Source organism: Tenrec ecaudatus, chromosome 12, assembly GCF_050624435.1.
Source record: "Tenrec ecaudatus isolate mTenEca1 chromosome 12, mTenEca1.hap1, whole genome shotgun sequence".
Lineage (NCBI taxonomy): Eukaryota > Metazoa > Chordata > Mammalia > Afrosoricida > Tenrecidae > Tenrec > Tenrec ecaudatus.
In genome coordinates this window covers 34,369,849-34,396,225 of record NC_134541.1, presented here as the reverse complement: position 1 = coordinate 34,396,225, position 26,377 = coordinate 34,369,849, and the positions used below count along the sequence as shown (strand labels likewise).

General features: G+C 51.6%; 1 protein-coding gene across 2 annotated transcripts in view; it reads left to right on the top strand.

Moving 5' to 3' along the window:
• Window positions 1–25,422, top strand: part of DNAAF9 (dynein axonemal assembly factor 9) — a 132,586-nt gene extending 107,164 nt beyond the window's left edge. For both annotated transcript variants that reach the window (XM_075563923.1, XM_075563922.1), the window contains exons 29-37: window positions 666–703; window positions 8,477–8,612; window positions 10,820–10,906; window positions 14,678–14,784; window positions 15,164–15,238; window positions 19,086–19,291; window positions 20,378–20,443; window positions 21,534–21,627; window positions 22,160–25,422. In XM_075563923.1, coding sequence (XP_075420038.1) covers window positions 666–703; window positions 8,477–8,612; window positions 10,820–10,906; window positions 14,678–14,784; window positions 15,164–15,238; window positions 19,086–19,291; window positions 20,378–20,443; window positions 21,534–21,627; window positions 22,160–22,272 — 922 coding nt within the window. In that variant the 3' untranslated portion in view covers window positions 22,273–25,422. The remainder of the gene's footprint in view (window positions 1–665; window positions 704–8,476; window positions 8,613–10,819; window positions 10,907–14,677; window positions 14,785–15,163; window positions 15,239–19,085; window positions 19,292–20,377; window positions 20,444–21,533; window positions 21,628–22,159) is intronic.
• The last annotated feature ends 955 nt before the right edge of the window (window positions 25,423–26,377 follow it).

Below are 26,377 nucleotides of genomic sequence, written 5' to 3'. Positions count from 1 at the left end.
CCGGAACCGTGTGATGTGCAGTGTGAGGTCAGGGATTTGAAACCCCGCAGGCTATATTGAGGTTTTTCTCTGGAGCTTGCTGCAGTGTTACAGTGGTTAACAGGCTCGTCTGCTCCTGCTTCACGTTTGGTCTAGACGGCCATTTCCCCTCTCTGCGTTGACTCTTTGAGATAAAGGACGAGACCGAGGGGCACTGGGACTCTGCTGTGCACCTAAAGGGAAGTGTGACAGCCTTGACACTCAAGAGCCATGAATGTAATTCCTCTCATTTCCCCTTGAAGTGTCCTGTTCACCATCGGGACAGTATCTCTTTCATCAAAGACCAGCTCGCTCCATCTCCTACAGTGTAAGAGCTGACCCAGACCCCGGTTTCCAACTCATCACCATTCCGCCAAGAGCTGTCCACCTGGGGACTTCCAAGGGGCGTAGACCACTGTGGAAGCTCCTGGCTTCCGGAGCCTTTTGTTTTAGGATGGCTTTGTCGTCGTTCTTGGAGCCTTTCCCGCTGTTTGACTAATGACAACTGTCTGTCATGCCCAGTACTCCCAGTAGCTTCTCCCATGAATTAAGTCAGCTTGCACATCGGTCGCATTCAGGTTTTTGTGAGAAATAAGCAGAGACAGCTCTGAAATTAATGTTTTTTAAATGTTTCCTTTTCCCTCTAGATTCCTGTTTCCTAAATGCCTTGACCAGTGTTCACAAGGTAAGCCACATACGTTACTTTCTGTTACCTGCCATTCACATTCTGTGCAGATGCAAAAGAACTTTCTTCATGCTCCTACCTACCATCCCAATATCTAAAAGAAACGAAATTGCCTTGGGGAAAATGAGCATATTTTACTTTTTTTTTTAATCATTGTATTGGGGGCTCATACAACTCTTATCACAATCCATACATACATTCATTGTGTCAAGGCATTTGTACATTTGTTGCCATCATCATTCTCAAAACGTTTTCTTTCTACTTGAGCCCTTAATATCAGCTTCTCATTTTCCCCCCTCCCTATCCCGCCCTCACTCCCTCCCTTCCTCCCTCCCTCCCTCCTTCATGAACCCTTGATAATTTATAAAATTTCTTTTCTTCTCTTACACTGACTGATGTCTCCCTTCACCCACTTTTCTGTTGTCCATTCCCTTGGGAGGGGGTTGGTTATATATCAATCATTGTGATCAGTTCCCCCTTTCTCCCCGCACCTTCCCCCCTGGTATGGCTACTCTCAATATTGGTCCTGAGGGGTCTATCTGTCCTGGATTCTGTGTTTCCAGCTCTTATCTGTACTTATGAACAGAGCATATGTTACTTTTGTTATATTTGAGAGGCAGACTTCTTCTAAGAGTTTGTCAATTCATGGCAGTAAATCGCCATGACAACACCTCTGTTGAACTGGCTGTAAGACTGCCCTGCCCTTGCAGCTAACACCACTGAGGGGGATTCCCAGCCTCTGGGCCAACAAGATCTTCATGGACGTCTCTTGCCCCAAGAGTGCAATGTGTCCAGCAGGACCTGCCTCCCTGAAGCTCTCCCTGATGCACATTGGAATTGTCCACATCTCCCTGATAACGTTCATAAAAACCCACCCGTCGGTGGGTTGCACTCCACTGCACATTGGCCTCCTCTCTGGCAGCCCTGGGAGCAGCACTGTTTAGTCATAATGTCTATGGTGGCTGGACACTCCCAGAATAAACTCTTAAGTTCCCTAGAGTATGAAATACTCATTGCTGTCAGAAGATATACCTGGGGTCTGGGCTTCCTGAGCCAGCCCAGTAAGCAGAAATCACCAGGCAGAAAACAACTTACTGTCCCCGGGTCATTTGGCCCTGCTGATCCCATTGCCCGTCCACAGGAAGCAGAGACAACAGAGCATTCCAGAGCTGTTGTCTTGAGCAGCCCAGGGCAGGATGCCAGCTCACTGAAGGGACGAGTGTGTATGGTGGACTGCTATGCCAGGGAGTCTCAGTCCTGCTTTCAGAAGCTGCTGTTGCTTTCCAGGCAGTACACCCCAAAGAAGGGTGGGCTGGTGGCTGGCTAGGCCCCTGCACAATTAGGCACCCCAGGTAAATTAGGGAGATTTATATGGCGAATGAGTCAGGAGGATCTGGTAACAGACGAGATTCAGAGGCGTGAGGGAAAAGGCAGTATCTGGGTGACACCTATCTGTCCAGCCTGGGAGATTGGGAAGGTTGGTAGCACCTAGCCTCGAAATAGCATGGAAGGAGGGGGGAGATGGGAGATGGTGTATGTGCTCTTGCTGGAACTGGGGTAGGGGCATGAAAGAGGGGGAATCCAGTGGCTGGTTGGCTCTGTAAATTCAGAACTGAGGGAAGCTGCCTGAATCTTAGGTGCATGTTTGGAAATCATGATCAAAGCCATGACTGGTCAGCTGGCGGCTGGCCAGTTGCAGAGTTGAAATGGACAGAAAGTCAGAAATGTGAAGGGAGAGAAGTCCAGGCCCTCGGAAAGAGAAACAAAGAGCTCAGTGGTATTGACTGTGGCAGAGATCTTAAGGGGAGAATGCAAACGTCTGAGGCTTTTGCCAGTGTGAAGGACGCCGGAAGCTCCACAGGAGAATCTGAGTGGAGCCATGTTGCCACGGCCCAGTCTGAGTGGGCCGGTGACAGCAAGGCACAGGAGCCAGCGCGCATGGATGCTGCTTTAGGGTCGATGGAGTGACAGCAGAGAGAAAAGGTGATAGAAGGGAATGGTTTCCAAGAGGGAAAGGATCACACATCTTTATGTGCTGAGGAATAGTGGGTTTGGCTCTGGACAGCTGACCGAAAGGGGACTGGTTTGAACCACCAGCTGCCCCCCAGGAGAAGAGGCTTCTGTAAAAATGTGCGGTGTGGGAAACCCTGTGGAGCATTTCTCCTTTGCTCTCTCAGGTCCCTGGGAACGGGAGTCACGCAATGGCAGGGGTTAGGTTTGGAGGAAGCCCGTGAGCCAGAGAGAGGCATTAGGCATGATGGAGTGGGCCTGAGGGGCCGTGGTGTGGGGTCGGGAAGCTCAGACTGGGGGTAGTGAAGGTGGACTTGGAGGAAGCGGTGGGAGGAAAAGGTGAGGAAGTTTTGGTTCATAGCCTCTTTGACAGTACTGGCCAATAATCGTAGCTGGAGTTTTGCTCAACTGTCCAACCCTGGGCCATGTCTTACTCTAATTAACGCTGATGTCCCCTCTCCCTTCCGAGGCGCGCATCAAGTGCGTGATCGTGGCTAAGCCGTTGCTTGGCTCTTCTGCATCTTTGCAGGAGGGACAGGCACAGATGGTCAGGCTACCCTGAGGGAGTGCTGTCTTCACTGCCGAGCCTGTGAACTTGGGACAGGCCAAGAGAAATGCCCCTTTGAGCTAGAGCTCTTTTACCAGCACTGACTATGTTCTCTCTAGCACTTGGTATAGGCACATTTCATTAACACTTCCATCCAATTCATTGCTCAGAGGAAACCTGTTCTCCAATTCTAAGCGTACAGAAAACCAGGGCTGTGGTGAGCTATGACAAAGCCCTTGCGGCTGTATGTTCTGGTTCCTAAACTCCCGAGGGAGGGTGGGTCAGTCTGGTTTGGCTACCTCTTCCCCTTGCATCTGGGCCCAGGGAACCTAGGGGCTAACCTGATCCGGCTTGCCATGGCCATGGGCTACCCGGGCGGGAGATCAAAGACAAGCATTTCTTCTTTCCCAGGAGATTTGATGACTTACTTGGTAGTGGGATCTGCCACCAGTGGGCAAGCTCTTCGAGTCCAGAGGGAGCTTACGGCCTCCCTTTCAAAAGTCAGCCTCCCTGATAGAGGCTTTTGACAATAGAGGTTTATTCCATAATGGGGGAGGGGCTGTGTTGCAGGTCCAAGATGATCTGAGGACTGGGAGACCCTCTCAGTGCTTCAAAGCAAACCAGGTGCACTGTACCACGCACTGGAAAGCAGTGAAGGCATTTACCACCCTGCTGTGCTTCTGGAAGTCCCTGTAGATAGACGAAAGGAGTGAGCTTTGTTTTCTCCTGGGCCGCCAGAAAGCCTTTCATCCTAAAATGGTCTGACAGACCTGATCTGTTCCTCCGCCTTTGGGAACGGGCCAGGTCAGGCTGCCTGCTTTACTCACTGCCTGGTCTAGTGAGATCTTGGCTCGATCTAGGGTCCCACTCCTTGAGACAGAACAGAAGGAAGCTCCCGGCCCAAACACGATGAAGCCGCCCGCCGTGGCCTCTTCGCCCTGTGCTCCAGATTGCTGTCGTACCTGCTTCAGAGTTGGCATTTCCTCTTGGCAGGTGACAGTTTACTTAGCTGGCCTGAGGAATGCCGGGGATAATCCTCCGGCTTGTTTGCCTACAAGGCAAAGCCCTTTCCATCTGCACAGTTCCTCCAGGCTGTGTCCATTTGGTGTTCATGCAACAGACGGGACTTTGGGCCAGCTGTCTGTCAGAGACCCAGACGCCAGTCTTCTCTTACACGACCTGGCTTGCACTTGTGACCTTGCTGTGTACTGCTTGAGTTAGCATGTTTAAATTCGTCTGACTCCACACTTTTGTTTGCCCAAGCATGTACCAAACAAGAGTCTCAAGGCCTTTATAAGTCTCCCCTCGGCCTTTCCTGGCTCCTCACTGCAAGAACCACCATGACGGCTCTTATCTTCCACCCCTGGGAATCTCGGGCTCTTTGCAGGATCTGGATCCCCGGTTTGCCACCTCCGGAATGTGCTGAGCCTTCTAGGATCCTGCCTGCTTCCCCACTGTGCACATTCTGGACCTGGCCTCATCTTACTCAGTTCCAAGGCCCCCATTCGCTTCCTGTGGCTGCACCAGGACACGGGGTTCTGGCAGCAGGCCCTTCACACTGGCCTCCCTACCTCCCCTGCAGCCTCCAGGGTGCCCTTTCCAAACGGGCATGGGCACACAGGCCCCACCGGTGTCACCTTCCTTGGGGCAGTGGCCAAGGAAGTTCCCTCAGCATGTTAAAGCTTCTGAGCAGGAAGAATGTGTGAGGAATTGTTTCAAAGCTGAGTCAACACAGTTCTAGAGCCTTCTCCATTTGAATTCCTTTAGTCATATGCTGTTACCACAACTAGGTCATCCAGGGCGACCTTGAGGATAGAGGTTTTGAGCTCTTCAGAAAACTTGACTCTGCATATTCCTGATACCTGTATGCGCACAGTGTCCAAGGAAAAACACCCCAAAAGCTGGTTATCAGCTAGGGAAAAGCGCTCGATCCCAGGGTACCAGAGGAGGAAGGAGGGAGATGGCTTTTTACTGAATACCATCCTGCACGCCAAAAAAAATTCACCAATGAAAAATCAGTTGTTTAAAAGGTTGAGAATACTTTAAGATGTCTGAGAAACCTTTTAAGCTGCCTCGGGTCACGTGAGTTGCGTGTGTCCTATTAGACCTGGTTCACTCATTCATTTCCTCAGCGACTCCTGGTCCCGGAGCATTAGGAAATGCTTCCCAGAGGAGGTGCTAGTCAAGGTGCCACACTCAGGGAGGACGGGAAAGATGGTTCCAGGCAGGAGACCAGCAAGAGTGGAGGCCACGCGGTGACGCCAGCACGCACAGGCCTTTGAGAAAGTCCAATGAGGCGGAGAGGGCAGGCCAAGCCGAGAGGAAGCTGACCCAGTGGAATACTGTAAGAAGGGAAGTCACATGATTGGTTTCATGCTTTTGAAAGGTGGTTCTGCCTACAGTGGGAAGATTGAGTTGCAGGAAAGAAAGCCTGGAAGTAGAGACTGAGCAGTGAAGACAAGAGTAAAGGTCCTGAGGAAGCAAAGGGGAGAAGGGGGTGGGGGAGCGGAGAATGACTCCCCGAGCTTTTGTGTCCCCTGCCTTGTTGAGGGCTGATGTGTGGGAGGAGAGGGAGGGCTGAGAGGTAACTCCACAGCCCAGAATACCTCTGACCACGTGGCCAGAAGAGGAGGAGGAGCTGCAGCCGCTCCTTGGATGTCAGGACAAAGCTGCTGAGGACAGACCCTTGAATCCCTGGAGGTTTCCCAAGCCTGGTACAGAGACCATCTCTGCCTAAGGCTGACATACTCGCCTTGTAGTACTAGCAAGCGCCTGAGAAGAGTAGGGCCCATGTCTCAAGTCAAGAGGTAAGTTGACCCCAAACGGTCGACAGGTACTGAGGGAGCCTGTTCTGACAGCTCCCGATATAATGCATTGTCGCCTTTGCGCGTGCCCTTCTCCCCACTGTAACGTGACCGTGGGCTTTAGCATTTCTGGTCCCTATCTGCGGTCTTAAATGGCGTTCATCCGAGTGGATCTGTAACGTCAGATTCCGTCTTTATAGGTCTGGTACGCCCTCTTTCTGTGTATGTATGGTTGGTGGAAGGAAGTAGGCAGGAGGCCGGGAGACCTGGAAGTTGCCTTCAAACTAGTGATTGCCACTCATCTTCTGAGCCATGAACTTGGGAGTCACTTGACTTGGCCTCCCACTGTTTGAGATGGTTGAGGCCCCCTTAGCCATAGACCCCACTGTCTGTGTGAAGAATGGATCGGTCCAGGCTCGTTGTACACAGGGCTAAGTCCTGTCCTCAGACTGACTAATGCTCACTTTGCAGCGGCGGTGGTGGTGATAGGTGGCACTTCAGGGAGTTGTGAGCCAAGTGTAGGCCCTATAATAGCACTTTTCTGACAGCCTGAAGGTCAGTGTTAATGTTCTTATTTATCAGAGGAGGAAATTCTGACTCGGAGAGAAGGTTGGGCAGTTTGTCTCCTGTTACCTTCGGTTATGAAGGAAGCCCCAAATTCAGAGTCTCCGTTTCCCTGGGCCCAGAACCCTTGCTCTTAGTCTCCACGTGATGCTGTTTTTCATATATACGAAGCAGTCGAGTCTTATTTTATGTGTGCTGCCCGTGTCACTCAAGGGCTTTCGTCTCCCGAGAAAGTGAGAGAGCAAGGTGGCATGCAGAGCATGTGGGGATGGGGAATGAAGGAAGGTTTTAAGGAAGAAGTAAGATTCACCACAATTAAAAAGTTAAAAGCTTAGGTGAGAAAAACAGGGCTCAGAACCGTGTGTGCAGTCTGCCACTACTCGGGGTGCGGGGAGAGGGCAGACTAGCCACGCGGGTTTTACTCCCCCACCCTCGTCCCATCCTCGTCCCATTCAGCAGCTCCGTGGAAGAAGGTGGAAGAACTTGACAACGGTGCTTGCCTTCAGAGAGGGAACACGATAGCTGGAGAGAGAAAAAGAATTGATGTTCTCTGTGACCCTTATATTACATGGTGAGGTTTGTTCCCCAAAAAAACTAAATTTAAGAAAACTAAACCCTTGGCTAGAGTAAATCATGTTAGTACAGAAAGGCCATTCATTATTCAGGATCCCACACTTATAGGAGCCCTGGTGGCACCGTGGGTTAAGCATTGGGTTGGTGACTTCCGTATCCACCACTGAGGAGCCTGCAGGGCTCGGAGGCGGGGCTTGTCTGCCATTGCTCTGCTCACCCTCCACCCACCCCAGCTCCGTAGCCACACACAGCACCCATCTCTCTGCCATTTCCACCTTCCTTCACTGACCACGCTCCATCCCCAGGACCTTTGGGCCCTCCCCTGGTCCACCTGAGAACCTCATGTCATCCTATCATCTCCCTGTACCCCCATGGGCACACCAATACACTGCAGAAAAATGGGAGGTGGCCCATGGCCAGGTGGCAGCAGTCCCTCATAGAGCCTGGGCATCACCTCTGCAGATTGCACTGTTCTCGCCTGGTCCTCGGGCTTGGTGAATAGCGTGGTGTTCACCAGCATATCTTTTGAAATGGCCCATGGAGGGAACCCTGGCCCGGCCACAGTCCAGGGTTCTGAGGCCATCAGAAACCCTGCCTGCAAGTTTTTCAAAGTTGTCCTAGATGTGAAATGTCAATTAATGAGCTTGTAGCTAAATGAGGAATAGTTGTATTATAATTATGTTGAACTGGTGGAATGTCATCGTTTTACTGATTTCCAAATTTTCTGTAGTGTGTAGTTGCACAAGAAAGTTGAGCGTGATCGTGGCCCACTCTCTAGCCACTCGTTCCATGGCCTCCCCAGCCTTCCCCAGGCACCGTGGGAGCATGTGTGTTAGCCCTTGTCTGGGAACGGCAGTTCCACCGTGACCTACATGGCCATGGGCCCGCGGAGAACATACTGGTTAGAGCCTGGCATTGGTTAGTGTTTGGTCACATCTGTGTCTGAACTGGTGACGGTCGGCAGGTGCCAATGAGTGAAGAACAGGCTGTGGCAAGAGCCCTCTGACAGAGAGGTGCTTGTTATCAAGCAGAAAGCAGAGTCAGAGAAAAGAGCTTAGGAGGTCAGGTCGTTGCAGAGGTAAGACTATTCTGTACAGAAGGCGGCAGTGCCAGGATGGAGCCAATGATGTCTGTGTCTGTCGGCACTGTGGTGTAAGTGTGTCTGTACACGGAGGATCCTGGAGCTCGGGGGAGAAAGCAAGGGCCCACGTCCGTGTGAGCCCTTGGCCCCAGTCACAACTCTGCTGACTGAACTGTCTTCGGTCTGATCCCTAGGTTTGGTGAATAACGTGGTGTTTACCAGTCACACTGCGGAACAGAGGCACCCCCTCCTTGTTCAGCTGCAGAGCCTCATCAGGGCAGCGAATCCTGCCGCAGCCTTCATTCTCGCCGAGAATGGGATCGTCACCAGGTAAATGCTTCCGCAGACCACCCCACCCCACTGGCTACTGGGCTACAGTGCTCTGACCCACAGCGTCTCCTTGCGGTGCCTGAGGCCGGAGCATGAGCTCCTCTAGAAATCTGTTGGGTGGAGGCTCTGAAAATCACCAAGGAGACACAGGGTGTCAATATCCTATGCCTTTTTTTCATTGGTTTTTTTAAGTGTACTTTTTATCCATTAAAGGATAGAAGTCAAGAATCTCTCACTGTTCCTTGTGGTTCTGTGTGAGAGACAGTGTCTCACATTTGAAATATACAAAAGCGATAAATTGGTGATTTGGGGCATGTGTGTATATGTACATGAAGAAAATGCCACACATGGCCATTTACCAGTTTTGTTTGCTCAGTCAGAAAATGTGCAGGTTGAGATTTTACATAAACTTTGCTGTTGAACTGTACAATTATTGTACATATTTCAAAGTATATCAGTAGGAGGGGAAATAAATACAAATGAAAGACCTTTTGCTCATGAGCCTCTCTTAGCACCCTAATTTCAAACAACATCACCAAATGAACAAGGAGAGTTACAAATATGAAGTAGGTATATAATGAGGGAAACAAACTGCAAATGCTGGGTTTGAATTGAGGGAGTCAAATATAAATTCATGAGTTAAAAAAAATTCACAGGTATGTAATGTGTATACCTGGCCTTGAAAGCTGGGATTCTAAGTCCCATTCCCTACTAAAAGGAATCAGGGCTTCTTGGAGAATTGACTGAGCACGGATCTAGGCATGGAAAGTAGAGGGTGAGTCTGATACACTATATGACCCCCTCCCCCCCCAAAAGCAGAGTATTCGAAATTAGTAGAGGCTTGTCGGAGGGGTATGGGGATACACTTAAGAAGTTCCAAGTAGGCGACTTGGGGAGAATGTGGATATGAGAATGGACCATGATAGTAATGGGCTATACCCTGGAATCAAATGAGTCCGTGGTGATATTTTTAAAATATGGAGATGCAGAACAGGAAAGCTCTTTACAGAGGAGTGTCAACTAAAGTAATCGATGGGGCTCATAGGATCAGACAAGCACCAGTTTCTAATCTTCGGTGCAGTTGGCTGAGGCAAGGACTAGCAGTGGGTGCTAAATAAAGGCAGTGCGTGAGCGTTCACTGAGAAAAGCGATAGTAACTCATTTGAAACCATTGCTCCACAGTAATTACCGGGGGGGGGGGGGTGCGTACCGCGGAGAGGTCTAGTAGCCCGTGTATTGCACAAATGATTAAATTCAGCAAGACCACTTGGGGGACAAATCGGCACCATTTGCCCCATGTGGCACAGGGGAAGGACCCAGCATCACCTGTGTCTTAGTCTTGTCAAAAATGTGTACCCATTCAGATAAATCCAGGTCCATGGGACACAAGACCATCTACCTAGCACATGCGCTCTTAAAATGTCCATGCTATGAACCCCAAAAAACAGGCCTGACCCAGAGAAGCCCTAGAGGACAGGGTAGAAATGTCCTTTTGGGGGGTTTCCAAGGCTGTACGTCTTCATGGGAGCAGAAAGCCTCATCTTTCTCCCTCAGAGCTGATGATGGGTTCAAACTGCTGACCTTATGGTTAGCAGCTCAACACGTAATCTGCTTCGATACCAGACCTTCTAGTGGCCATGACATCTACCTACTCCCTCTGCGCTTGCCGCAAAGGGAAAAAAAGGAAATGTTCTAGAATAAAAGCTCATAAAGATTGTAATTCAGTGAGTGATTCTCATTGAAAATGGCTATATGCTAAATTATTGCTTCTTCAATTTTATTATGTATATACGTCTCCTGGGGATCTTATTAAAATGAGGAGTTGATTCAGCAGATCTGGGTTGGGACTTGAGAGTCTTCATTTCTGACAAGCTCCCGCCTAACACTGAATCTGCTGGACTGTAGTGTTAAAGTCTCGGAGGGCAATGATCGCCTTGTGACTGGGTAAGAGAATGTCCTGGTTCTCAGGAGATGCATCTGGAAGTAATTAGGAGTGACACGTCATGATGCCTACAACCCTGTCAGGTAGTGTGCCAGGACAAAAGCTTCATGCGTGCACACTTTTACATAGGTGTATGCATAGATGCTCAATCCTAACTCTACTGCCATCCAGCCCATTCTGACCCATAGCAACCCTAGATAGGCTGCAAGCCGCAAGCCAAGATTGCTAGGCCTAATTAACCTGGGTCTTTTGTTTGCATTCGAAGGAATGAAGACATTGAACTGATCCTCTCAGAAAATAGTTTTTCAAGTCCTCAGATGCTACGAGCTCGATATTTAATGTACCCTGGCTGGCAAGTATCACTATCGAACAGTATCTAAGATGTCTTTGTAAATCCAATGTTTTCTTTACAGAGGAAGAAAAAGTAGAAAGATGAAAAGCTCCCATGTGCTTTCCACAGGTGCCCATGGCAGTAGGGGGCCCGGCCTGGCCTGCCGTGCTCAGTCTCACGGGAGCCCAGCACTCCACACACGGCTCCAGCACGGGAGCTTGCCGGCTTGGGGAGAGTTAGGAAGTCGTCCTGTGGGTGCCACGCACAGCATAGCCCCGACGAGGGCACGGGGGCGGGCACGGAACAGAGGAGTGAAAGCCTTCCTGGGTGGGAGCCATCAGTTCATCGTCTGGGGCGCTCTGAGAAGCAAGTTCCCTGCTAGGGTGGTCTGTGGGCTCCTCAGTCTGTGACCTTCTCCTCCAGAGGGGCAGGGCAGAGGAAAGGGTGCCACAGGGACTGTAGTAGTGCTAATAGCTGCATCGTTCTAGCACTTTATTAATTTTAAATTAATAAAATTGAATGAAAAATTCAGTCCCATAAACCCTGTTTCAAATCCTGAGGAGCCATATGTGCCTAGCAGCTATTGTCTTGGCCAATGCAGGCCCAGAGCGTTCCCCTCATCACAGAAAGTGGTCTCGGAAAATCATGTTTTAAGCGCTTTGCCTGCATTTGTCTTCACACCAAGCCAACAAGGTAGATTGTATTGCCTTCCTCGTTTTGCAGGTAGGAAACTGTACAGCAAGGCAGTAGAAGACTTGTCCATGGCCGTGTATCTCATACCTGCCAGAACTGGATTTCAGGCTGGGCTGCTCACTCACTGTATAGAAGGGATAACTACTTTCTGCTCTGTTGAGGCAACAGTCATTAAAAGTTGGCCTAATTTTTTTTTTAACAAATGCACAATTTTATTTATTTACTTTTAAGTTTAAATTCTTGAGGGGTACAGCATCACACGGATTCTGTGTCCAATAGCCTTAGCAGGCAGGTTGCTCCGGAATTTGGCCCGAACCATGCCACTGTTTCCATGGGCACGAGTTACCTTTCCCCAGATTGTTCTTTGCTTTGTACACATAAGCACATCTCTTGCCTAAATAAAATTCCGTTTCATCTCGGGCGTAAACACCTTCAATTTTAAGAAGAGCCGTGTGCTCCCTCTGGTTCCGTAGACCCCGTTTGTAGCCAGCAAAGATGGCCTTGGACCACAGCCTTCCAGACATATTTGCCGTTTAGAAGTCCTGTTCCCAGCAGGCCTCCACAGGCTCCAATATAAAAAGTTGGCCTGATTTAAATGACCATGTTTATTTGAATTCTCTTTGTTAGCCTGACTCATTTCCCCCAGACCTCTCCCTCTTTCCTCTACACTATCCCGTACCCACCAATGATTTGGATTGAACAAATACTGGTGGTACTTTGTTTGCCTTATAAAATCCCAAGGAGCCCATGTGTAAAGCCAGGTTTGGGGGCGTCTTCTTAGAAAGCACCGCTGAGGGGGACCACACCACACTTGCAAGCACTGGGAAAGTGGGCCTTTCCTCAGGCGGACACACGAAGATGACAGCTTAGCTAAAAAGAAACGTGGCACTTCTGGATCGAGCATCTCTCGCACTACCGTTCTACTGACCCTTTTACCACCTGTACTCGGGGCCTGGGCCCCAGACGACTCCGGCACCTTATTGACTCCGGGCCTGGCTCAGGACAGTAGACTTGGCTGGAGGCAGACTGGTCTGGGAGAGAGCAGGAAGTAAGGACCTCCTTAAAATGCAAAAACCCTCGCTGGCTGCCAGGACTCTCAGGAACCTTATAGGACAGGGTTCCGCAGGGTGGAGTGCTCCTGTGCGTGTCGAAACTGTAACTGTTGACAGAGTAGAAAGCCCTGTCTTTCTCCCGAAGACCTCTTCAGAAGACTGCAGTCTAGTGCCTGGATCCTTTCTCTGTCAGGAAATAGTTCAGTGCTCATGAAAAATCGGAGATAAAAGGGCCTCAAAGTCCACCCTTCAATAAGCTAGTCACTAACACCAAAATCCAGACCCATTGCCACCAAGTTCATTCCAACTCCTGTGACCCTCTCGGAGCCATTAGAGCTGCCCCACAGGCCTTCCAAGGCTGTACTCTCTGGGGAAGCTGACCGCCACGTCTTTCTCCTGTGGAGCCGCTGCTGGGTCTGAACCACCAGCCTTTTGGTGTGCGGCTGAGCACTTTAACCACTGTGCCACCAGGGAGCCCTTAGTTATAGATGATCATTAAGTATGAAATAATCCCGCTTTTATGAAACAGCTAGACAAAGTAAGTCTGTAGAGATCAAAGTTGAAGAGTGAACCAGTAGTGGGTGGCAAGGGACAGGGGAAAAAGACATAACACTGAGCTTTGAGTGTGTGTGATGGAAAAATTAAGCAGTTAATTAAGTGGTTCCTGGTGATGATTGAACAACATGGTAAACACATTTAATGTCCCTGAGGTGTTCATCTGAAGATTGCTGAAATGGCCAGCCTTTTGTCCCTACATAGTTATCACCCAGAAGAAATCACCCATCAGGGCCCTTTGGAGAATGAGATCACAATCTTTTTAACGGTGACAGTGACCAGTCTTCCCCTACTTGTGCCTGTACGTAGCTTGCTCCCACCACCAGGATGCGCTCGGCTATGTGTTGTGCAGTTTCTCAGCCCTTCCCATCCCTTGACCCTCTCTGTTCTCCTCCCCTACCACCCTCTTCCTAGCACAGGGGCACCTTGCTCTCTTCCCTTGGCCCCTAGGAGCTCGGGTGCACAACCTCCATGTGATGGCTGGGGGGCTGTAATAAAAGCCTGTCTGTCTGGCACAAACGTGACGCCACCACCTTACTTGAGAGAGATGGCAAAGGGGAAGATCCTTTGAATGATAGGCGTTTCAAAACCTCAGTGCTCCACGGAGGACCAAGCCCACCTGGGGGCAGAGGCCAAGTGCAGGCCGCACAGAGACACAAAGTGCAGCAGACTGGGGAGCATGTTGCATCAAATGGCGAAATCACCAAGTTCCCATAGATAAAGACAAATGGTTCATCTAATCTAAGAGCAGTCATCTGCAGCTGGGGGCAGTGTAACTTGTTGCCCATGAGATGGGCAGTCTCTCCTCCCCCTCTCCCTCAAGGGATTCCAGTCACAAGGCAAGAACTCACACGAGAAGGAACTGTAGATGCTGTATGTGGGTAGACAGGGCTCACTGTCCATAATGAAAAGCTACGTGTTTTTACATTTCTCCAGATATAACCATGTTCCTAAGAACTCTGTGGCAGGCAGCACGAGGGGGCTCCTAACAGTTCATGGGGTAGAGCAACTACAGGATAGTGGAATGTTTCCAGGAACTTTTTAAAGTCTCCTCCTGTATCTGCTGATCTCAAAGCTAAGAAACTCGAGCGGAGTTTCTCACGTGAAAGGCCTTTTAATTTCTTCTGGAAAGAGTGTACACGTTCAAATAGGCAGCCTCCGTTGAGCTGGCCACGATGAGGCGGCAAGCGCCGAGGAAGGAGCAGGAAGATCTGCAGAGGGAGAGCTCCGGGGGACCAGGAAGGACCCCAGCTTGAGCGGGAGGCACTAGCGGGCTCCCGGGGAGGAACTTCTTGTCGGGGGTTCACGCTGCCTTCCTCAGAAAGCCGCCAGGATGAGAGAGGTTTGTCCACACTGAATGCGAATTCTGTGGCCATACAAATGAGGGAATTGAGGTAATCGTGGATAAATCATATGGAACCCATCCCAGAATAGCATGCGGTGCTGCTCAAGCCCCTATCACTTACACTTGAAATGTCTTAAACCTTTTCAGGTGTGAAGGGAGATTTGATTCGGGGTCAGTCTTTCCACTAATGGTTCAGATCTGCGTGTGGTTTGCTCGGCCCTTGGAGAAGACTCGCTTTGTGGCCAAGTGCAAAGGTAAGCCTCGGCCGCAGTGTGCCCTAGACGCTGGTGCAGGGACACCCCGAAGCGTCTGTTCCTGACACTGTGTCCGCTTCCGTGTGTTGTCTCCCTTCGGTTCCACGAAGGAACCAAAGCAGGCAGAGAGATTGGAGGGCCAAGGAGTCCTCCTACCACTGACCTTCGGCGCCCACTCAGTTTGATCACCACTCCCTTGAAAGAGTTTCCCCACTCCTGGGAACAGTGGCAGAGCCCCTGGAGAGGACTGGGAATTGGGGGTACAGCCTGTGAACCTTGGCTGAGGTTTCTCCCCAGCCCCCAGCCTTCCCAGCCATGCCGCCCTGAACTTGGTCTTTGCTCCTCGTGGGTGACAACCTTATCCCTCTTCCTCCACCAGCAATCCAGTCCTCCATCAAGCCAAGTCCCTTCTCTGGAAACATCTACCACATCCTGGGCAAAGTGAAGTTTTCAGGTAACTGGGGGGATTGGATTTGGGGACAGTGTACTGTGAAGCGCTCAGCTCTCATACCACACACTGCCGCCACCACTGACCCCACCCCAGCTGCACTTATGAAAGATTCAGAATCTGCCAAGTTCACAGCCACCGTGAGTGATCTGCAGACCACCAGTGCCTCCCTGCTTTCCCTCAGAAGCCCGCCCTCCTGCTGGTGGGCTTCTTCCAGGCAGCCAAGGCCTTACCGTTCTCCGTAGTCGTCCTGCTCTGCAGCGGAGGGCTTGTCCCTTCCTCTGGCCAACCTGCCTGGGCCTCCCTTTGACTTCCAGGTCTGAGACTCACCCCACCCTTCTTAAGCCCCCATCATTTCTGTCACTGGGAGCGAGCCCATGGCTGAGCTCCTGTCCCTTTTCAAGCCGAGTCGCCAGGCTCTCCACATGCCTTCTCTGTTCAGTGGGCATGCCTAAGCCTTAGATATTTGGAGTCATCGTGACCTATTCATTTATCCCAATCTGAGAATCAGGGAAGGCCTCGAACACAAGTAGAAACTGGGAGAATGAAGGTTGGAAAAGGGGAGACTATTTGAAGGAAAAGCAGCAGCATGTGCTGTGGTCCTGAGGCAGAAAGGGCACATTTGAGACGCCAAGAAGGATTAACTCGGATTGGGGCCCAGGGGTCTGAGGGAGTGTGTTCATCAGGACATACATATTCAGCCAGTAGAACAGAAAGCCCCAATCCAACCGGCAGAGTGGTGGAGTGTAACAGGACGGGGAGCAGTCATCTGGAGTGACCCAGGTAGTGTGTGCTCACATTCACTGTGTCACTTAGTCCTCAAGCTGCCTCCCCTCGTGACTGCCAAGTGGCTAGAGCAGTTAGGTGTCCCATCAGACACGGGCTCTGGATGTTGCAAGAAGAGCCATCCAGAACCCTGAAATCCCTGTCCCCTACAATTCCTCAGCAGGCTCCTCTCACTGGCCAGGGTGCCGTTGTCATGCCTTCCTGGGCCCAACACCCAAGGGACTTGGAATTAGGGGGAGAGGGGCTACTGGGTCGTCATCGGGAAGGAGCTACTGGGGGTTGCGCGTGGCACTGTCGTGGTTCAGATGGGCGAGTCAGTGACCTATAGAAAAGACCGCCTGGGCCCTTAGCGCATTCCTGGAGCTGCTTGTGTGCTTATTGAAACTGAAACATCGGCCCTCCTGCCCTGAGTCAAGCCCACTTCTCGGGGCTCCAGCAGAAAGCCCAATGCCTTTATTCTCCTTCCTGCCACCTTCGCACCCATCATCACCTCTTTTTCTTCTCTTGAGTGAGCATGTCTATATGTTTGTCTACCTGCATTACCATTAGGCAGCTTATATCGAGACACAGACACCCTCTGGCATCAACCATTCCATCTGCCATCTACGTTGAGGTTCAGCACACAGGACGCTTACGCAGTGTGATTATCTATAGAAGGCAAACAGTAGACAAGGAGAGGTGTTCACCTTTCCCCAATTACACATTTCCTTTTTTTTTCAGTTGGGATTTAATACATATATCATTTCATATTTCAATCATGTCAAGTAGAATGTACACTTGCTAACACAGTCAGTTTCTAAACATTCTTTTTCTACATGGACTCCTTCATGTCATCTCCCTTTTGCCCCTCCTTCACCACTGTATCCCCCCCCCACCCTGAAAACTCATATTCTACTTCCTGTCCCTCTACGGACATCAATCCTGGGTTTCATAAATCAAAAAAGTATGTAACACAGCTTCAAGACGGTGACCTCCGTTGATTTGATACCTCTGAGATGCACTATTAATTTGACCAAACAAAAACTAAGGAACATAATACAAACCCCAAATACAGAAAATTTTGGAAACCTGATCAGCGCCAGCCAGCACCGTGTGTGTGGTAGGCGGGGGAACAATCTGATAAAGTTTTTATTGTTCTGGTCAGATTGATGCCTTTGACCTTCTGTGCTCCTCTCTTCCAAGCACTCTGTTTAGTGACCACTCCCTCCCATCTTTCCATTTTAGATAGGGCGGCTCTGTGGAGGCCTACATGTCCATTCTTAATGCTGACCGGATTCGGGCCAGATGTTGTGTTCATGTTACTGCTGCCTCCAGTGACGACCCTGCCTCTGAGCCTCGCTGGGTGGGCCTCACCTTGCTGGCAGGAAGACCCTGCCCAGGAGCCTCTAAAGTTCCCACACCCAGGGCACGCTCAGGCCTCAGCTCTGCTTGGGCAAGTGCTACAGCTCTCCTGGCTCGGCCAGCAACCCTCCCGTCACAGGCACGCAACTTGCACTCCGTGCACTGTCACTGTCTCAGTCCGCTGCCAGCGCTAGCTCTCTCCTCTGGGTTTTCAACTCGGGAACCCTGGTTCTTGGCCCCCAGAACATCCCCTGTATCAGGCTTTTCCTGATAGTAGTTAGGTCCCCCTCCGCCTCTGTGGGATTAACCTTTCTAAGCAGATAGAAAGGTGACCAGGGGGCCTTGGTAGGTCCCCTGTCATTATGTACATAGTCCCTGCCACTCTGTGGGAACTACCAGACCATTGCTAGAAAGGCCATACACAAGGGCCACACCCACTGCTGGCCACCTCTTTCCAAGCTTAGCCTCTTTCACCTGCATCCCTTTCTCAGGCTGCCTTTGGGCGCCTTCGCCCTCTTCCTGTGGCTTCAGCTACCGGCTCCTCAGCCTGTTCAGTGTTCCCGCACTCCCAGTCCTCACCTGGTGGGTCCTCCTCCTCCTCCACCCTCGGACCTTCCTCCCAGGCCCCTGCCACCCAGCGGGTTTTCTTGGCTTCTCCTCAACCCCCTTCCACATCGGCAGCTCCGCCTCCTCGTGACCACATCGGTGCCTATTCAGGGCCTTGCAGTCTTTCCATTCCCACCGGTACAACATCAAAGGCCCTTTCTTTTGTTATTGACCACGTTATTGGGGGCTCAGTCCATAAGCCAGTTACATCAGGCAGACTTGCACAGATGCTGTCATCACTTCAGAACATTCTCCTTCTACTAGAGCCCCAGGGCATCATTTCTTTATTCCCCACTTCCCCACACTACCACCCTCGTGAGCCCGTAATAAATTGTATTCTGTATATTCATATCGTATACCATCCAGTGTATCCCTTCACCCACAGTTCTGTTCTCCATCCCACTCGAGGGGTGTTGTACATCTGTCATGGCTATCAGTTCCCCTTTCCCCTTTTCCACCCCATCCCTTCTCATACCCTCACAAAAATCATTACTACCTTTACTGGGCTGTGTCTAAGCCTCTTATCTGTACCAATGTACATATGCCAGCCGCGGATTTGTGAGGTCGAACTGGGGCCATAATACTGAGGGGTGGAAGCATTAAAGAACTAGAGGAATGTTGTGTTTCATCAGTGCTACACTGCACCCTGGATGAGTCGGCCCTTCTGTGAGGGAGTTTCCAATGATCAACAGATGGGCTTTGGGTCTCCACTCTGATCCCTCCCCTTCACAACACTATGCTTGTCTTTGATCTTCTGATACTGATCCCGTTGACATCTCACGATCACATGGGCTTCTTCCGTGTGGACTTTGTTGCTTCCCTGCTGCATGGCCTCTTGTTCAAAGTACTTTTCTTCCCCCAACTAACTGCTACCTTTTCTTCGTCTTGTACCCCACTTCGGGGTGAGGGCATCCACCTCATCAGCCAAGCCAGAAACTTGTTCTATCCCTCCCTCTCTGACTTCATCCTTTCTCATGGGCCACTGGCCATGCCAGGCCTACCGCTGGCATCTGTGTCATGAAGCTGCCCCACAGTTTATCAGCTGCACCCTTGCGATCTTGATGCAGCCTCGTCGCTCAGGGACCAGCACCTTGGGGACTCACGTGTGTTCTTTCTGCAGACTCCGAGAAGACCATGGAGGTCTGCCATAACACGCTGACCAACTCCTTAAGCATCGTGCCGGTGTTGGAGGGGCCTACCCCACCACCCGCCTCCAGAAGCGCGCCTCACGACGGCAGCGGGCAGCAGGAGTGCTACCTCGTGTTCATCGGCTGCTCCCTGAAGGAAGAGAGTGTTAAGGACTGGTTGCGGCAGTCAGCAAAGCAGGTGATTCCTGCAGGCCAGACAGACCAGTGCTCCCAGAGGCAGATCTCCCCTCGGACCCACCCGGACAGGCCGGTTGGAGCCTTCGGGGTACTGGGAACAAAGTCTAGGCAGCTAGGGTAGGCGTCCCACCCTGGGCACCCAGCTTCTCCCGGCCACTTCCACAGGCGACTGGAGCCCCAGGGGTTCACCTGGGACCTGGATTCAGTCTCAGTTCCATAGGCTCTTGGGTCTGCCTGGTGTTCCAAACCCCAAACACCTAATGCCATAACTCCTGTTCCGAGCCCACACTCTCCCGTGCTTGCGTTCTGCCCCCAGAAAGGAGTAACAGCGAAGTTAGGTGTAGCGCTGCTTACCACCGAAGACTCCGAGTGTGGCCAGCCCTGAAGGCAGGCAGGGGAGGCTGGCATCTTCAGCCTAAGGCTGCAGAGAAGAGCCCAGCTGAATTAAAGTCCTTCAGCTGGAGAAAGGAGACTTTCGACTCAGAAACCCTGAAGGGTCACTATGGCCGTGATTTGGTTTGGGGGTTGGTGACTCTCCTGACTCTGGCCTCGATAAATTCAGGTTGTCTCAAGTAACAATAATTTGTAAATGCTCAAGGGTTCAGGAGGGAGGGTAGGGTAGGAGGGAGAGCAACAAATGAGGAGCTGATCTGATACCAAGTAGAAAGCAAATGTTTTGAGGATGATGATGGCAACAAATGTGCTTGACACGATGGATGGAGTGTGTTAAGAGTTGTACAAACCCCCAGTAAAAAGTTTTTTTAAAAAAATTCAGGTTGTCCCTTTATCAGCCTGTCTGCCATTGATGAGACTCCGGGGTGAGAAGCTAAAGAGAAGCAGGAACACAGCCGCTTGCACAAGCCCTGGCACCACCCTGCCCTTGATCCCGGGCACTTGGGGCTTTGTAGTGGGAAGGTAGTCTTCCTGAGGCTGGCCGGCCCAGCTATTAGGCCAGCCAAGAGAATTTATGTTCTTTCCTCTCTGCTGGGGTCTTAGTGGTGTAGCTGCCCCCAACCCCCAAGAGTTTACCCACTCATGTCTTCCCCCGTCTGCTCTCCTGGGACCTGACCCCTCCATCTCTGCACAGAAGCCTCAGAGGAAAGCCCTGAAGACCAGAGGGATGCTGACTCAGCAGGAGATCCGGACCATCCACGTGAGTGCCTTCTGAGCCTGACTCCCCTCGTGTTCCACGGCTGCCCTTCTAGGCTTACCGAGCTCCACCCGCGAGGACTTGCTGCAGGAGGGGGCTAGGTGTAGGCCATGCTGGTATCCTGGCTTCTCTTCAGCCAGAGGGCAACTGGCTAAAGAGGAATTCGGTCACTTCAATGAGGAGGAGAGTAGGGCAACCTCCCATGTGACCTTGGTGTGAGGAGAGCCAGTGCCTGCTGGAGGAATCTGTGCGGTGGTGTGACGTGATGTGATGTGATATGTGTGTGTCACTGCATTGTCATCCTGACAAAAAGCCACCGCAGCCCTTTGCTCTCCCTCTGCCAGGGCCCCGAGAGAAGCTGTCTACATCTAGAAGTTGCATATAGGAAGATGGTAGAATCCAGAAAGATGAACCCTCTCTCTCTCTCCAAGCTGCTCTGGCCTCTGCCCCAGCCCCTGGGCCCTCACTGTAGCCTTTGCCTATGGAGCATAGAGGCAAAGGTTAAGAGGAGCACTAAGCAGACCCCAGGGTGGGCTGCGTCACCAGTTCCAATAATGAGTGGGTGGCACAGGACAGCGCTACTCTGGTCCCCCCGAGCCCATGCTTATCTTCGAGGAGATCCCTTCGTTCTGACTCCTGCTGCGTCTGGATAACCCATCGTGCTGGAAACTGTGTGTGTGTGTGTGTGTGTGTGTGTGTGTGTGTGTGTGTGTGTGTGCGCGCGCGCGCCCAGGAATAGACCCTGAGCAAGGATCTGCGTGTGGACAGGTGCTTGGGAGGGAAGTAAAAGAGGAGAGGGAAGGAGAGACACACAAAAGAAAATGTGCTGTCAGACTGGTCCCTTGTGGACAGCAAGGGGCCTGGTCCCTTAAGAACTCCAGCTCCCAGAGGCCTCCTCTCAGAGGTGGGAACCTCTGTCAGCCTTTGCTTGAGGGCTGTTGGGAGGATATCGAGTCCCTGGGCCTTTGAGCCTTCCACAGGGCAGTGTGCATACCTTGCTGGGGGAACAGAGTGCTTGGTTGGCTTTTAATGAGTGAATGGATGGCAGAAAGTGGTTTCTGGTAATATTAATCGAACTCTTTTTTTCCTACAGGTGAAACGCCACCTGGACCCCCTACCTGCAGGCTACTTTTATAATGGAACTCAGTTTGTCAACTTCTTCGGTGACAAGACTGATTTTCATCCCCGTATCCTTGGTGCACTTGGTCCCTGGGTGAAGGTGGGGTGAGGGTGAGCAAGCTTGTAAAGGGGGTATTGGCCTGAGCCCCTGGAGCAATCCAAAAGGACAGACTTGTAAGGTCAGTAGAATGGGACCCTCCATCCGGTGTCTGTGGACTGACCAAGGCTAGTGCTCGTTTAGCTGCTGCCCCGATGGGTGACCCAACTCCTGGAAAGCTCAGATGACGGCCACGAAGTAGGAAAGTGCCGGGTTACACTGACCTGGAGAGTCCACGAGAGGCTGCTTGCTGTAAAAGGTAAGGTGCTGCTCTGCGCTGAAAACAGCCCAAGAGCTCCCTTCCAGGTCCTCCTGAAGGACTCTGCCAACCCCTGTCCACCTTCCATAATGCCATCACTCTGAAGAGCCCGCGAGGCACCTCCATGGGGCCGGCCACTAGCTGCCTCAGTGCCCCCCAGCCCCCACCCACTGGTCCCTCTGAGTCCAAGGCAGGCTCCCTGGACTTCTGGGCTCAGGGTTTATCTTCCTTAACGAGATGCCAGTCATGGACCAGTTCATGAACGACTACGTGGAGGAAGCCAACCGGGAGATTGAGAAGTACAACCGCGAGCTGGAGCAGCAGGAGTATCATGACCTCTTTGAGAAGAAGCCCTAGAGGAGAGCTAGCCTCGTGCCCCTGCAGACTGTCTGTCCCTCCCTGCAGGAGCTGCCTTTGTTCCCTGGGCTGTGTATGCTGGCTGGAGCGTGTGTGGTCTTCATTCTGCATGCTGCGTGCAGCGCTGAAGAGCTTCTGCCGTGGGGGGAGGGGTCCACATGGAGGGTGAACAAACGAGTTGTGTGGAGCTGGCAGTCCACTGTCTCTGGGTCTCTGCTAACAGTGCCTCCTTTAGGCTCCTGAGGTACTGTGTGAGGGTGCAGAGAGACTTTGGGGCTCCGTGGAGATCCTGACTGCCCACACTGTGGCTGTGCCTGGTGGGCCCGAGGGCTATAGGCCTCAGGTCCCAGACACTGCCCCAGGAGAACCCTCATCCTCAGTGGAGGGAGGGCCTGCTTCCTTTGCCTAGGTCCTTTATCTTGCAGGAGCTGGCCCTGGGCCCAGGCCTGGGGTGAGCAGGACAAGCCCTGCCCAGCCCAGCCCAGCCCACAGAGGCGGCAGCTTGGGTGAGATCAACAGCTTGTTCCAAAATAAGGGGATTTCCTTATGGACCAAACTGAGGGGAAAGACACATACTTTTCCAGAGTGTGTGTGACTGAGTTGTGACTGGCTCCTAAGCTCTCCATGTGGCATCATTCTGGTGCTCCCAACTCAAGGACCAGAGCTCCCCAGCTGCTCCAGCCTTCCCTGTGGAGGGAGCATACTGGGGAGTCGCAGGCTCAGGAGTCTGGCCCCTGGTGGAGTATTCTAGAAGGGGCTTCAGTCTCTCTCCAGCACCCAGCCCTTCCATCAGCCTGGCAAGGGCAGGCCTAGTTCCCAGACACAAAGTCCAGGAATCCATGCCCCCAAGTATTGTTGCTGGCCCTGGCCTTGTTTGGCTCCTGAGGACCAGGAATTTTAAATCCCAATGCCCATGTTACAATTCCTTCCAGGAGCTTTCTTTTCCACTGAGCATAAAGCAGAAGGGAATTACAAGTGTGCCCCTCGCCTGAGCTCCGGGATTAGTGCGGGAGAGGAGAGCACGCTGAGATTCAGGTCCGGCCTTGGAGGACGGTAGCGCCTCAGCAGCCTGGATTGTAAATGCTTTCGGAACGTCACGTTATCTTTGCATGCCTTAGGGATAAGCACATAGGTGAACCCAGCAACGAGTTGCCAGTAATGTAGCGAGAGGGGTCTGTGAGAAAGACCCTGAGTGCAGAGGAGAGCCGGGCAGGATGGCCTGGGTACCTACCTGAACATGCAGAGGCCCTCAGCAGGCAGCTAAAGCCACTGTCAAGGGCTTCTCAGACAGGATCCTTGGAATAGAAAGAAACCATTTGTATTGGAAGCCAAAGGAACAAAAGCCCAAATTCAGATGAATACAAAATCTTGCATCAGAAAGGACTTCTGAAAAGGCCCTTGCGCTCCAGCCCTAGCTCTGAAAGCTGCTTGTCCAGGACCCCCTGCTGAGGGAGCCCCCTCCCTTCTGGCTGGCCAGGATGCTGGGGGTCCACGGCAGGCCTGTCTCTGCCTAAGAATCATTAACTTGTATGTAGGTTTTAAGTGCAATTGATTAAATAAGCAATGAGTTACTGTAGCTTCCTTTAGCTCAACTGAACTCTCTTTAAAAACTCAAACTTGAGCAGCCTTGGAAAAGGAGGGGTGGGGGTGGGGGTGGGGTGGGGTCATTTCCTCCAGGTGGGTTGCTGTGAAGTTTTAAATAAAAGCTCTGGGTCCAGGAGCTAGAGCCATTTCCTGGTCTGCCTTGACCTGGCAGTCTGGCTGCTGACAAAAGAGTTTTTAAAGAGGGGTCGGCACCGCTGTGAGAGTGAGTCTTCCCACCACGTAGGGCTGTGCTGCGTGGTGGTCTTGGTTTCTGACCATTGTCCATAGAAATGCTCTCTCACCAACCTGCCCCACTGTCCTAAATCCTCTCCTTTAAGAGGACAAACTGTGATACCTCAACTTGAAGATGAAACTGTGATTGAAGGGGGGGGGGGGAGTCAAAACGTTAAATTTTAAAGCCAAAAAAGGCAAAAATTGGCCGAAGCCTGTGTTAGACGCTCCTCAGCCTGCTCAGGAGTGTGAGGGGCACATTGGCGAGAGGGCATTCCTCGGCACACTTGCTGTGCCCCCTGTGGGTACTGTGTGAGCTCTTGGAGGACTGAGGCCGGAGGATGAGTCTGCCGGCGCTGCCCCTTCCGGAGTCTGCAGGGGCCTCCTGGTTCTGTGAACGTTTAATATCCACTTGAGCCCTCCCAGCTCCAGGTCCTCGGCTGTCTCCAGAGGACAGGCCATGGCACTGTGTTTATTGAGCCTGTGACCTTAGAGACCAAGTGGATATGGGGACCCAGCCCAGGCTTCGGTGTGGTTCCTGGGGGCAGGAGAGTCCTCCAGGGGTTACATGCTTTTTGCCGACCTTCCTGTTAGCAGCTTCAGTCTTGTATCACCCAGAATGAGTGTGATGACGTTGAAGTCGCTGAAGTTATAGATTTAACGTTTTAATGTGGGAGTTTTCTTGTTCTGATTGGAGGAAGGAGGTAGAAATTGGAGAAGACGGCTCCTCCTAGGAAGGGCCCCTGGCACAGGGACAGCGGTGCCCACCCCAGGGGCTCTCTGACCTGAGGCTTGAATACTGGGCCTTCAGGTTGCAAGAAAAAGTAACCCTCCCAAATTCTTTGTGAATTGTGGAGAATTTTTGCACAGTAATAAGCTCTGGGCTACTCTTTGGGCTTCTCAAAAGGGAAACATTCACCTCAAAGATTGTAAACTCGTAAGTATTTCAGCCGTGTTGCTGGCCTAGTTGGATAATTGTACCTCAAAAAGTGGGTGAGAAATGACTCCTCGTTGTCCCAGGTTGTCAAACACTAATGACAGAAGAGCTCACTTACGTGCCAAAATTCACTTTTATACTCGTTTTTCAGTGCTTTAATATTTGTAACTTAAAATTTAAAACACTACTGTAACTTCAGTGAAACTGAATTGTGTGATTGAAGCTTTTGGCTTATTATAGTATTTATTACACTACTTACTTCAGTAAATATATAAAAGTATCCTTCAATTTATTTTTTTATTATTTTACACGATTTTACCTGCAGTTGTGTATGTGAATTTGCCTTGGTAACTGAGCTGTAATGCTAAGGACCAATAAACCAATAACTAAACACACAAGCACCCCCTAGAGGGCTGTGACTACGGACCCAGGTGTGAGGAAAGCCCCACTCGGGCCTGGCTTGCAGCCTCGTTGGGGCACAGGCACCTCATTGCCCGGCTGCTATAACAGGGAGGCTTGGGGAAGCTGGCTCTGGGCACAGGGCTTTTGGGCATCAGAGAGAAGTCGTCCCATCTCCTCCTCCCCCTCCCCACTTCATGGATTCCCCAGAGGGCCCTTGCCCCACAGGGTCCCTGGTCCTTTGACGGAGGTGCACAGTATCCTTTGCTGTGCCTCATCCCCCAGGGCCCGGCTGCAGGAGCCATTGCCCTTACATGTCTGTCGGTTTATTCAGCACTCACAAGGGCTCCTCCAGGTGGCCGCTCTGCCCTACTTTACAAATGGGAGACAACCAAGGCACAAAGCATTCCCCAGAGGAGTTCAGCCCTCAGTGAGGTCGTTCCCGCTGTGGAGCCAGATAGAACCACAGATTGCAAGTGGGTGCTTGGCTAAGGACCTGCACCAGAGGGTCAGGGAGAGATGCGCCAGGCTCCTGGCAGTCTCAGAGTACTCACCTGCAGCCCAGGCCGGGACTGAACAGGCTTTAGCAGCATGCTTCTGGCCTCAGGTGGTGTGGGCTCCGGGAGGCCAGGGCACGGCACTGGGCTAAGGACACACCGGGCTCCTGCTGGGCAGCCATGTTCACCTACAGCCTGCCTGCCATGTTCATCCCACGCACTGTCAGTTTCTGTGCAGTGTAAAGGACAGAGCAGTCGGGGAGGCAGCACCTGCCTGAGTCAGTAGGTCAATGGAGACTGTCCCTGTCACATCCAAGACACATCTCAGACAGAGGGGAAGGTACAGCCCACACAAGGTGCCTGTGATGGTGTCGCTGTGAACAAGGATCTGGGGCTGCCTCATTGTTTCAGCCAAAAACAGGGACCAGGTTGAGTTTAGAAACTGTGAAGTTCATTC